The sequence below is a fragment of the Asterias amurensis genome, chromosome 2, assembly GCF_032118995.1.
Source record: "Asterias amurensis chromosome 2, ASM3211899v1".
Lineage (NCBI taxonomy): Eukaryota > Metazoa > Echinodermata > Asteroidea > Forcipulatida > Asteriidae > Asterias > Asterias amurensis.
Window position 1 is genome coordinate 23,152,807 of NC_092649.1, and position 13,744 is coordinate 23,166,550.

General features: G+C 38.3%; 2 protein-coding genes across 2 annotated transcripts in view; one reads left to right on the top strand and one right to left on the bottom strand.

Annotated features, from left to right (window-relative positions):
* LOC139954245 (U6 snRNA-associated Sm-like protein LSm3) overlaps window positions 1-13,744 on the top strand; it is a 514,674-nt gene that overhangs the window by 121,001 nt on the left and 379,929 nt on the right. The window lies entirely within an intron of this gene.
* The window catches only part of LOC139954238 (guanine nucleotide-binding protein-like 3 homolog), a 112,016-nt gene continuing 101,733 nt past the window's right edge, over window positions 3,462-13,744 (bottom strand). Inside the window, exons 14-15 of the mRNA XM_071953956.1 lie at window positions 10,821-11,013; window positions 3,462-6,181 (exon numbers count right to left, since the gene is read on the bottom strand). Coding sequence (XP_071810057.1) covers window positions 6,075-6,181; window positions 10,821-11,013 — 300 coding nt within the window. The 3' untranslated portion in view covers window positions 3,462-6,074. The remainder of the gene's footprint in view (window positions 6,182-10,820; window positions 11,014-13,744) is intronic.

The window sequence follows — 13,744 nt, forward strand, 5'->3', positions numbered from 1 at the left end:
TACTTCGGGTGTTATATTAGTTCAAAAAGTGCACCTTTAAGGCTGCGTCACATGACCCCCGATGACGTCATTGATCTGAAACTTCACACATATGATGGCTGCCTGACCGTAAATGTGTGTGTAAAAATTTAAGTGGTTACAAAAAGCTTCACCACAGACATCTTCAAAAAGTCCGTTTTGAAGAGTTTTCAACCTGCCGCTAGAGGGCGCTGTTGCAATTTGTGACGTCATCAATATTTTTTTTGAACTGCCCACCCTTGCAAGACACTTACGTCCTTGGAAAGCATCTTCATAACTTTTACCACTTTTAAATTAAAGGGGCACTTCCTGTTTCGACCGGAAGTAGAGGTCATGTGAGGTCACGCACACGAAACAAAATGAAGACCTAATTTATCCCTCCCCAATCCCGCAAACAGATCCCTACGGTCTCTTATGGTTAAGTAGTTATAGATTTTCAAACATTTAAAACACAACACCTTTAAACTGACGTCACGTGACTTGTGATTATGTCATAATGACATCCTTGTTTTGCAATGATCATTGCACCAATACCTTTCATCACTGAAAGTTTCATTGCAATTGCTCTTTAGGGACATTGCAAATCAGAACTTATAAAATGTAATTTCTGAACCAGACAAAAAAAAAATAATAATAATAATAAACTAGACATGGTTGCATTTGTGCACAAATGCAGAGCTGTTTCGTTAATAACATTTTCAAATTTTCCCTCTTAATTTGAAATTCTCTTTGCATCAGAGCAGTTATGACAGTCCAGCCTATTTAAAAAATAATTTTTGGATTATACCATGTTCAGATAGCATTTTATGACTTCAAGGTGCAAACAATTAAAATAATCTTAAAAAATCATGTGACGACGTCATCATGACATCATTTCACAATTCTCAAGAACTTGTCAATATCCAACAACCTACCAAGTTTCAACATGATTGCATTATTACTTAGAGAGTTATGTTAGTTAAAAAAATGCACCTTTAAGGCCGCGTCACGTGACCCCCGATGACGTCATTGATCTGAAACTTCACACATATGATGGCTGCCTGACAGTTAACGTGTGTGTTAAATTTGAAGTGATTACAAAAAACTTCACCACACACATCTTCAAAAAGTCCATTTTGACGAGTTTTCAACCTGCCGCTAGAGGGCGCTGTTGCATTTTGTTACGTCATTGGTATTTTTTTTGAACTGCCCACCCTTGCAATGCACTAACATCGTTAAAAGCAACTTCATATCTTTTGCCAATTTTGAATTAGAGGGCCACTTCCGGTTTCGACCGGAAGTAGAGGTCATGTGAAGTCACGCACACGAAACAAAATGAAGACCTAATTTATCCCTACCCAATCCCGCAAACAGAAACCTACGGTTGCTTGTGGCTGATTTGTTATAAATTTTCAAACATTTAAAACACAACACCTTTAAGATGTCGTCACCTGACTTGTGATGATGTCATAATGACATCCTTGTTTTGCAATGATCAATGCCCCAATAACTTTCATCCCTGAAAGTTTCATTGCAATTGCTCTTTGGGAACCTTGCAAATCAGCACTTATATGAAATTTTTCTGAAGATGAAAAATAAAATAAAAAATAATAATAATAATAAAAAAAACTTTAACAAAAACAAGAGCTGTTTCGCTGCGCTGCGCTACGAAACAGCTAAAAAAAACTTACCAGTACATCGTTGCAATAAGGAGCTATGACAATTTAAGGTTTTCATTGTTTTTAGCTTATTCAACTGGAACCAGTGATGCACTCTTTGAGTTTTATCTTTTCACGATTTACCATCAGTACATCGTTGCAATAAGAAGCTATGACCATTTAAGGTTTTCAATGTTTTAGCTTATTCAACTGGAACCAGTGATGCACTCTTTGAGTTTCATCTTTTCATGATTTACCAGTACATCATTGCAACAAGAGGTTATGACCATTTAAGGTCGTCACGGTTTAGCTTATTCAATTGGAACCTGTAATGCACGCTTTGAGTTTTATCTTTTCACGATTTACCAGTACAACGTTGCAATAAGAAGTTATGAACATTTAAGGTTTTCATTGTTTTAGCTTATTCAACTGGAACCAGTGATGCACTCTTTGAGTGTTATCTTTTCATGATTTACCAGTTCATCATTGCATTAAGAAGCTAAAACCAATTAAGGTTGTCATTGTTTAAGCTTATTCAACTGGAAGCAGTGATGCACTCTCCGAGTTTTATCTTTTCACGATTTACCAGTACATTATTGCAATCGGAAGCTATGACCATATAAGGTTTTCATTGTTTTAGCTTATTCAAGTGGAACCAGTGATGCACTCTTCAAGTTTTATCTTTTCACGATTTACCAGTACATTATTGCATTAAGAAGCTATGACCATTTAAGGTTGTCATTAATTTTAGCTTATTCAACTGGAACCAGTGATGCACTCTTTGAGTTTTATCTTTTCATGATTTAACAGTACACGTTGCAATAAGAAGCTATGACCATTTAAGGTTTTCATTGTTTTAGCTTATTCAACTGGAACCAGTGATGCACTCTTCGAGTTTTATATTTTCATGATTTACCAGTACATCATTGCAATAAGAAGCTATGACCATTTAAGGTTGTCATTAATTTTAGCTTATTCAACTGGAACCAGTGATGCACTCTTTGAGTTTTATATTTTCATGATTTACCAGTACATCATTGCAATAAGAAGTTATGACCATTTAAGGTTTCCATTGTTTTAGCTTATTCAACTGGAACCAGCGATGCACTCTTGGAGCTACAATTCTCAGTTTCTGAATGATGATTTACCAGTGGACACTTGGTAATTACTCAAAATAAGTATCAGCATAAAACCTCACTTGGTAACGAGTAATGGGAAGAGGTTGATAGTATAAAGCATTGTAAGTAACGGCTCCCCCCGGAAGTGACGTAGTTTTTTTATTGGTCATTCTTTTCTTTCTTAACCTTAAAAGAAAAATGTTGCTCGTTGAGCAACTAAGGCAGTGGACACTTTTGGTTACTCAAAATACTTATCAGCATAAAACCTTACTTAGTAACGAGTAATGGGGGGCTATTGATATAGAACATTTTGAGAAACGGCTCCCTTTAAAGTAACGTAGTTTTCGAGAAAGAAGTAATTGTCCACAAATTTGATTTTGAGACCTCAGGTTGAGAACTTGAGGTCTCGAAATCAAGCATCTGAAAGCACACAACTTCCTGTGACAAGGGTGGTTTTTTTCTTCTTTCATAGTTATCTCGTAACTTCGACGACCAATCGAGCTCAAATTTTCACGGATTTGTTATTTTATGCATATGTTGATATACACCAAGTGAGAAGACTGGATTTTGACAATTACTTACCAATAGTGTCCAGAGTCTTTAAGCCATAACTCATCTGTTTTGTGAATACAAAGAAGTTGAAATTCGTGGCACATGGACGAAAAAGAAAACGCAAACAAGCAGCAAATACATTGGTGAGTCTAAGTTTATATGCATCAATTGTAAATACAATGTAGGAAGTAGAAATTCAACTTTATAATGGTTGAAGTGTAGACTTGAATGCCTATTAATGAAATAGACTGACAATTTGACAAGTTGAATCTTCAATACATTGTACATCTGTTAAATTTGGCAGGAAGGATAAGACTACCTACTGTATGGATTTGGATTATTCCCGAGAATAAACAAACAAACTTCACTATCCAATGTTACCTTGCATTTGCTGCAATATTTTCTTTATTTGAATGGTTCGTTTAGCATGAGTTGCTTACTGTGATGGCGTGTCATTGCAAAATAATATCTTTACCACAATGCATCCATCACATTTCAGTCACTGTACCCACATCAATACAAATACACTTATTAAAAAGATGTAATGAATCTTGTGGAAAAAAAAACCCCAGAAATATTCAACTAGTGCTGAAGTCCTGCCTAATTGAGGCACAACTAGTTGAGTAGTAAATTTTACTAGTTGCCCAGGCCTACACTGTCAACATTGGGGCTCGATAGCTCATTTGGTAGAGCAGGGCACATAGCCAAAAATCAGTGTCCAAGTCCCGCTGTAGTAAATTATTCTTTGTTCAACCAAACAACTTTCACTTGTGGTTTATTACCTGATAAAACTTAAACTAAAGTACATTTCCAATACATAAGACAAATAAATGTAACTTTTAAATTTTGTTTGTTTAAACACATTTTGAATACACCATATTTTGCATTTAATACATGTTTTTATTTTGAAGCTAAATTAAGTTAGAATTCTACTACCTGTATTCTGTACAATACAGTATCTGATTTTGAACTTCATGAGATCTCAGTACAGAATTCCAACATTTTCACTTCTTGGCAGGGATGTTTCCTGAAAAATCCTGCCTTCAGTGCATAATGAATATCATGAGTTAGTTAATTTAAGGCCTTCTAAAGAGTCTTTGTACTTTTTGTAGGACACAAAACACAATGTCCACACATTTACATTAAACTCACACAATTTGCAAATAATGATTGTAGAAAGCTTCTCTTAAAATATCACTTGCTGAGGTGCTGTAGTTTTTGAGAAATGAGTAAACCAAGTCACAAAAATTATGGTCCAGATGTTGTAGTCTTAGATAAGGCTAAGAAGATGTGGCATCTGATAGACATAGCTGTACCAGGAGATTAAAGGGTAGATTCGAAGGAGATGGACAAGATCCAAAAGTACCAAGACCTTGCAAGGGAACTTGGCAAGTGAAAGTGAAAGTAGTTCCGTAGTGGTTGGAGCACTCGGCACCATTCCAAAAGCACTAGGGAAACATCTGGACGAAATAGGGACAAATGTGAGGATAGATCTGTTGCAGAAAGAAGGCGGTGCTTTAGGGAACAGCCAGGATTCTGAGAAAGACCCTCGAGATCTAAGGCTATGAGACGTAGCCCGACTCGACGAGTTACTGGCACAAATGAAAATATGATCTTTCTTTTGCATGCTGTGATTAGATGTAATAATAACAATAATAGTAATAAAACAAGTAAAGTAAATAACCAAATAACATTTTCTGCTAAACTAATTAATTAACTTTAACACAAACAAGCTAACAAAAAAAATCTAAATTGGGGTCTTCATAAGAATAATACAAAGTATATTTATCATGATCTTATTAAACTTTAATGAAATTTCAACGGAAACTAGCAACCCAAACTTGTTATGATTCTAATGTTCTCAAAACAAATAACCAAGAATATTTTAAGGAATTTTACCAAAAGCTCTAACAAATTAACTGCTTGAAAATAAAAAACTTCCAGTGATTCAAACAAAATGTAACTTGTTGGAAAGTCAATACAGTTATGACACACAAGATTGTCAAACTGGTTTAATCCACCAAAATGTATCTCCATTAAACTATTGAGAGACAATATTTTAAACTAGAACATCAATTTTTGAAACCTTAAGTTCTCTTCAAAGATGTCAACCATTTTTAAGAGTAAATTCAATTAACTTAATTTGAGGATTGTTTGGAGGCAAACTGTTTTTAGTTGGCATGTTATGTATAATTTCAACAAAACAAAACAAGTCGGACATGTTTCATGTTGATTTTGATCGATGTTTGGGCTGGAAATTCATTATTTTGGAAGTCTAAACTTCCAGCAGGAAGAATGTCGTATCTCCAAAGCATACAGCTTTGAACTGTTTTGATGTGAATTTCTGCCGATTAGCGAGTAGAGAGAGAAAATTGTCTAAGGAAAACAATTTGTTGTTGACTGTTGTACGTTAGAATGGTACATGTACATGTCCACAAGTTTTGTATTATTTTGAAGCTTAGGAAATATTCTTTCCAACCATGATAGCACCAATAAAGTGAGACAAGTTTAAAATCAAATTAAGATAATTTTTCCCTTTTCACTGGTATAATACTTAGTTTTTCTGTCAGTGACAACATTGTTTATTAGATAAATGTTTCAAGATAAACAATAAGTGTATGTGCAGACGCTTAGGCACATGTATGTAAATAAGCACCTATGGGATATCTATGGGTTGAACAAAATATTAGATAATGTACCTGCCGCTATGAAATTAGACAATATTCCTCTAGACCTTTCCGCTAATTTGCTATTCCTTTATAAAGTCCTTTTTGAAATCATAGTCATCATCATCATCTTCCCCCAAAAAATCCATTGCCACTGTCAGCTCATCAGATAGAATTGTTGCCAGTTTGTCTGTAATATACATGGATGAGAGTGGACAAAAATTACAAATTACTGGTGGGAGAGTTTGGGGGCTACCAAAACCCATGTCACTACAATTCAACAGGGTAGTCATCCTGATCCAGATGATCAATGCAGGCTTAAATGGTTGGAAATGTGATAGGTAGATGAAGGGGAAAGTAAGGAGATGATTAGTATTGTTAAGGGGGAAACTGCTGGCAGTGACATTCAAATATAAACAAGTGTTTACACTTCAAAACAACTTTATAAAGTTGTAAGCGCAAGAGGATAGTAGAAATAGTTATTTCATCTGCTGTAGCATTTCTCTATGAGCCTGGGTTGATGCAACCACATTCTTTGCTATACACAGCCTTGGATTAAGGTTTTTAACAGCTTTGGCCGATAGAGGGCGATGCAGGACAAAGTTCATTGGATTTTTTCTCACTGTGCGTCGCTGACTGATCAATGAACACAAAGATCTATAAAAGAAGTTCTATAAAACTGATCCTCAAAAATCACAAATCCACGATGTCAATGAAATTAGGGGATAAATACAAAATCTCAGACTTCACTTCCCCGTTTTTATTTGTTTTTGCTCCAAAAATTGTGTGCATTAATACATGCGGGCTAGTGAAAAAACTTGTTGACTTGTCTGGGGGGGGGGGGGAGTAAAAAAAGAAGTTAAGGGAAACCCCTGCTCTTTTGGCATTTCTTGATGAGCTCTGACCATTTGTAAGTGTTTAGATAATTTATTGGCGCAGTTTACATACAAACTGCATTCACAATACATCCAAATTACCCACCAGTATAAAAGCTGAGGAGATTCTATTGATTCCATGATTCTATTAAAAAAATAACATTGCACTCAAAGCGCCTTGTCAAAACCTTCCGAGCGTTCCTCTGCAGACAGGCCGGCCACAGAATGGACAGCAAATACCGCCGTTGCTAAGGACCTCGGACAGTCCGCTGAAGAACGGTCATGTGCGTTGAAGCGCAGCGAAGTTTAATGAGCTTATCCATGCCTGGCGCTATTGTTAGTAAAACAATAAGTCTCATAAATAAACAAGTTGTATTTTCAGGTCATGATCAGCGGCTTGGGCGCGGACCGGCCGTGCTCTTCCTAGGATAATACATTTTCAACTCATGAATACCATCGTCCTGGAAGCGGACAGGCCGCACCGCGGACAGGCCGCACCGACAAGACAATTGCACGATGCATGTTGGGTGTGCCCGTCGACCCTCCAGCACATGTGATATTCGCGCAATTCATGTTTAAACAATATAGACAACCACATCGGCAACTTTTAAACTCAACATAATCCTGAGGCATTCAACAGGCATTCAAGAGGCACAGAACTGGATTCTTGCATATCTAAAAAGCATGCAGTTGAGTCCTACATGTAGCTTAACAACTTCAACCCTTTAACGACTCTATTTGGTTAATGAGTGAATATGTTGCAAAAATTAGTGAGTGGTGTGACGAGTCGTCCTTCAAGAAAAGGGTCCAACAGTTGACGGGACACATATTTGCTTAAATTATGATCGGTAAAGGCAATTTTCAGTTATGCTACTAATTGCATTGTACACGTCCCGTCTTTCCCTATGATAAATATATCCTTGCCATATGTTTCCGGATCTTCTCGATAATAAACACTACCCGTTCCCATCTTCCCTTATTCAAAAACAAATTCCCAAATTTATTTATTCGCATCCCGGCCATGTAGTGTCCGTATATACCGTATTTTTTCGGATTACAAAACGCGGTTTATACGTTGATTTTGACATTTTTTTGAACTCCTGCGGTTTATTCACCGGGCGGCTTGTATGCCGACATATAATGGAGCTTGGACCCATTTAGTCTGAAATAATGCAGTACAAGTTTGCTGTTTGGGGTTTGTGATACTCTTTATACAAATTTGTTTTTAAAGACCGAACAAAAAAATTACGAGGTAACTCTTAAATATTCTTTATTGAAGAAACAAAGAGTTATCAATTACCAATGTTAATTTTCTATCCATTTTTGTCTTGTTTTTGTGTTTATTTTAAACAAATTAATTAATTAATGTAAAATGACGATTCACACATTTGCAACCAATCAAAATGCCAAGAGTGATTTACATGTACCATAATTGTTTGCTTAATTTTAACTGACTGATCATGGTAATTAATATTTTCCTTAGTAATTGTTTAGGTTTCATAACGTTTAAGTCTTATAGGTTGTTTAATTTGTGAAACTAGGTCAAAGGCAATTTGTAAACTGTTGCGAAGAATAAAAAATAAACAGTTACAAAAGACAGTGCCGGTAAGTAATTCCACTGGGCAAAAAACTGTACATGCATTGAAAAATAAATTTGGGGAGGTTTTAGTGAGGAGAAAACAGCAAAACCAACTTAAGATTTGAAACTTGAGAAACATCATGAACCAGTTGTTGAACCTATTATGCAGATGGTACGAACGATGATCATCACAACTATTGTTGCTTAGCTATGTTGTTTTACAGAGAATACAGGCTCAAACTTTCAAGCGGAAAAGAACTCGTTTTGACGACAGTATTTGTTTTTAAACACCCAAGAGATGCAAACAATGAAATCCAAAAAAGTCTTTATGTTTCAAACAAACTCTACAACGAACGAACGATTTGCCCTTGAATTTATAGCAGGAAAAAACATCGTCATGTTTGCCGCCGTCGAGTTGGGAAAAACTGCAGAACCAATCTACAAAGCAACTGCAGAATGTATGTGGTATAAGGTGCATTGCACTGCACCGCGCGTCACTCAGTTGCCGATACTGACGTCATAGTAGAAAAATCCAGAGCGCGATGGTTTATGGGATCGTAGAGATGAGATTGGTACCTAAAATAATCTGAACGAAACCAAGTGAATTCGCCGCTATCATACCACGCGTGCATGGAGCTCATGCTGCCTGCTGATGACGGTCAATGACGACTGATGGTTAAAACGAAGCCTGAGTGTCTTGCTCATACGTTGTGTATTGCATGTGCATTGTGTAATGTGTGGTTTGTGCATTGTGTTTTGTGGTCGCAATGTGGTCAGTGTGTTCAAGTGATTTGTTTTTATGGTTGCGTCGTCGAAAGCTTGATTCAAAAAGAAGGATGAAATTTGGTTAACCCAAATCTGTTTTTAAACTTTTCAACACAAACAATGAAAAAAAAGTTCAGTAATTTTCACTGAAACTATTAGACAGCACGGCTTCAACCAAGCCATGCATCAAAATTTTGCCCGTGATTTCAGCCCAACTGGCCGTGCTAACACGGCCTGCACGGCTCACTAGCTAACGCGGTGGTCCTAATACTTGCGCCGTCAACTCGCCGTCAACTCGCTTGTGCCGTCTACTCGACGTCAACTCGACCACTACGCAGATGGCAGGAATCAATTAACACGACGCACAGTACATAAGACTCTATGCGGTACCAAGTATTGACATCTTGGGCCAAGACTAATTCTTATGCAGGAAGGTGCCCTCTGTTGTCCATACTGTGTAAGCTCTGTAAAAAAGCAAAATGGCGGCCGACGGTTTTGCTGCTTCAAAGTAATTTTTAATGAGAAAAAAACTCAATTTTTTTATACAGACTTGAACCTAAAACTTATGAATATTCTCCTTTAGCTAATACTTCAGTTCTTTGCCTCTTTTGTGGATTTTAAATGTATTGATGAAGGAGTTGATGGTGAGTTGACAGAACCAAGTGAGTTAAAGGCGAGTTGACGATAAGGTAGGACCCCCGTTTCGCCCCGTCTTTGTTCGTTCGTGACTGCAATCTATTTGCCGGGCGGTTTATACCCGACACTTAAATATTTTTTCTATAGTTTGGGGAAGTGCGGTTTATACGCCAGGCGGTTTTTAATCCAAAAGAACTACGGTAACTTGTTCAAATCCCGTCGTTTTCACTTAAATAAACTAATTCCTGTCTGGTCCTGTCCCGTAACCTGTCCCAAAAAATTAATAAACACATTCCCGTTCCATTTTCCCGTTTGATAACTAGTAGGTAGTTAGTTGTTTGGTAATCATGATCGCTGCAAAAGATCCCATGTCACTGCTTTTGCAACTTGGAACGGAGCTTGCACTTAGCCTGAAACTTTTGTCAGTCGAACCCGGGAATAAAGAAAACCATTTCTAGAATTCACACGTTTTGGTCATTTATGCCTATGCAAGTCTTAATTACATTGGAGGAAATGGCTTATAGTTACACATCCACCCTCCCTTGCTTTTTAATCTGCAAAAGGTAAGACCATTGTTAACCACCTGCGTTCCTCTCACCAGTCCTCTCTGCCAGTCAGCTAATAAGCTGGACCTCAAAATTCTCAAATATTCATGTTTATTGACATGTAAATGAGCCGTCCTGGCCGTGGACCTGCCCGGTTGCTACGGGTTCTTTCATTATAAAAATTCGCGGACTCCCGCAGAATGCACGCGGAATGGAACCGCTTGGAGGTTTTGACAAGGCGCCTATTGTACTTAATGTTGCCATATATATTTTGGGGTCCAGGATGCAACTGAAAGTTTGGGCATGTTAATCAAGTACATTTTTAGGGACAATTTGCAATTCCAATAATATGTTTTTAAGAAAAGGGGGTTCCAAAAGGAAAACTATTAAGCAGTATGAAGTTAATTTTGGAGGTAATCTAATACATACCAGCTCTCTTCCTTTTTTTGATCATCTGCTTGAATTCCTTCTTTTTAGATTTGTTATGCTGGTTGGTGTCAACATTCACTGCACTTTGGTGTTTACCAATGAATTGTGCTCCTTGAGTATACACTGATCCATCATTACATTTCACTCTTTCACTTGAAATCTCTCCACTCAATGAAATAGTAACATCCCCGATCTATGGACAAAATGAAAAGTATCACTTATTCCTATGACCCATTCAAAATGGGATAAACATACTGCACTAATGTTCTTAGGTGTAAACTATAAGTTCCAAATAATCAAGATTTCCAAACAAAACACCATACAGAATGGGTGTAGGGCAGCCCAATAGGAACACCCGGAATGAAAAATCCATCAATAAAATAGTTGTGTATGTCGGGCACTCCAATGCTGCAGTTTTCAACAACCACATCAAACCAACCTGAGAAAATGTCATCAAATAAGGAGGTTACATTTCAAACATCTATCAATGTTCATGTTTTGCCAGTAACAACGGTTATGATTGGCTAGTAACAAAGTCCGGGTAACCATTGGGTAACGAGGGCAAAGTGGGCTGGAGCGACGACATCCCCAGCGCTACGGTCAGGCTTCAAATCTGGGATGTACGATGGTCTTCTGACATGACACGAAAAGTTATTCTTAAAGACCTGCTTGAACGAAAATGTCAAGTTGCTATATTTGCTGAACTTCACTTAAAATATTTTCAATAAATAAGAAAATCGAGTCTTATGATTTTAATTGTGTAAAAAGTCTATCATTTCGAAGGCCCTTATCCAGTGCTTTTCTGAGAGATTTGCGAAAAGCCCCGTTACGTAATCACTCTCAAAACGTCATAGTTGGGAGTTCCTATTTGTAACGCCGCTTTGTCGCTGTGTGGAGGTATAAAAAAGCAAACTCCCAGACATGACGTCAGCGGCATGGTCCTTTGACGCGCGCCGTCAACGGCAGAAGTGTTTTTAGCTTTTCAAAACCTGTAGGTTAGGGCCTGATTTTTTAATCGATAGTTAAGACAAATTCAGAAGTGTACACATATCAAAATTAAATTAAAATGGTGAACAAGTACATTAAAAACAAGTAAAAATACCATTTCTGTTGAAAACATTCGGCTCAGGTAGTAAGCTTGGACGGTTCCTTCGGTTACCCGGTTCTGCCCGGTTCCAAATTGCGAACTGGACCCGCGGGTCCACTCTTCTATGGAACCGAGTACCCGCTTTTGTCGTTTCGATTTTAGAAGACCGGGTCCCAATTATAAATGTCTCTGTGGAGCTGGATCTGGGACCAAACCGGCTTTAAAAATTGAGGCTTGATGTTGAAAGCAGATACACAGCAAAGGCTTCAAGCCGACATGAGTATCAAATATCACATGTGGCTGCATGTACAACACAGTACACACAAGCAATACATGCGGTGACTCAACAGTATAGTACCCACACACATTGAGTAGACATCACACATGCATCAGCCGTCGATTTCACCAAACTCTTCCTAACTTAGGAATCATCTTAGGACTTAGGACGGCTTCAGTTCCGTATCCAAATACGTAGGACGAATTGAACCAATCCTAGGTTAGGACGGGTTGCTCGTCCTAACTCGAGATAGGACTAATCCTAGTGTTTCGTGAAATCAGCCGCAGTACTACTAGTGAGTGCAAAATACCAGTCCCATGCATCTAAGGCATCTACAACCACATTCACTACATGCAGCATGCATGAGATATACGGAGTCCAAAGTTTGAACAGTCAGCACGTTGTGATTGGCTGCCGGTATATCCATATTCATAAAAGTTTGCCCCATCCACAACACACAGTACTATTGTGCAGTACACATACACAGTAGGCACACTGCATGCACATAGGGCTATACGTGTACCAAAGACTTGTTTATGCAGGGAGAATAGGCACTTGGTGGCACGACGTCTGATTGACTTGGGGTGGGTATTTTGGTATTTTCGATTAAAATAGATCGGCTCCAATTGTGTGTGTGTGAGCTCAGGACGGGCGGCTTATGTTTTATATTGTATCGAAACTGGGTACGTCTCAGAACTGAGTTTTTGTTTAGAACCGGAACCGAGTCCCAAATTTCTGGAACCGCCCAAGCTTATCAGGTAGCTGTTTAAACATGACACAATCCCACCTATTTCCCATTTAGTAGGAAATCAAAGAACATGTCTGTATAACCTAAAGGATCAGTTTTCAAACGTGACCAAATCAGAGTACGTTTGAACTCGGAGGGGCATGGGATTTTTTTTCCCCCGATTTTGTTGTTGGCTTCACTGTGATTCACCGTGCACAGATCTGAGTGGATTAGCACCAGGTTTATGACCCATTTGGACCTTACAGCTTTTGTAAGGCAATGCAAGTTTCAACATACATACATGTACATGTGTACATGTACGTATGTGGCAGTGGCGTAACTAGACATTTTCATTTAGGGGGGCAAAGATTAAATTTAAGGGGGGGGGGGGCAAAGAAGTGCAAGATTATTATTAAATATGTTAAAGTCATTATACACTTTCGGTACAGGAAAAAAAAAAAAGTTCACAGATTTACAAATAACTTACAGGGTTTTGTTAGTGCTGACAGCACGCTAAAGAGGTCCCAGGATGGGACCAGTTTGCACACCGGGGGACGGGTGACAAACATCCCCTTAGTCAGCTGTCCAATCGCCCGGTTATCTGAGACTGTCGAGCCGTCGGCGAATCCTCCGTGGATTGCCGCAATGGCCGAATGGTAATTTTTCACCGTGGCCATTGCCAGCCCGCTATCAAAAAGATATAGGAGGAAATCCCCGACTTCCTCTACAGAAGTATCGGCGGGATGAATAGCTCGCCGCCTACACCATTTAAAGAAATGGCGTAGTCGGCAGTCATAAACTCTTTGGGTTGAGGCCCTTCGGGACTGGGCGGC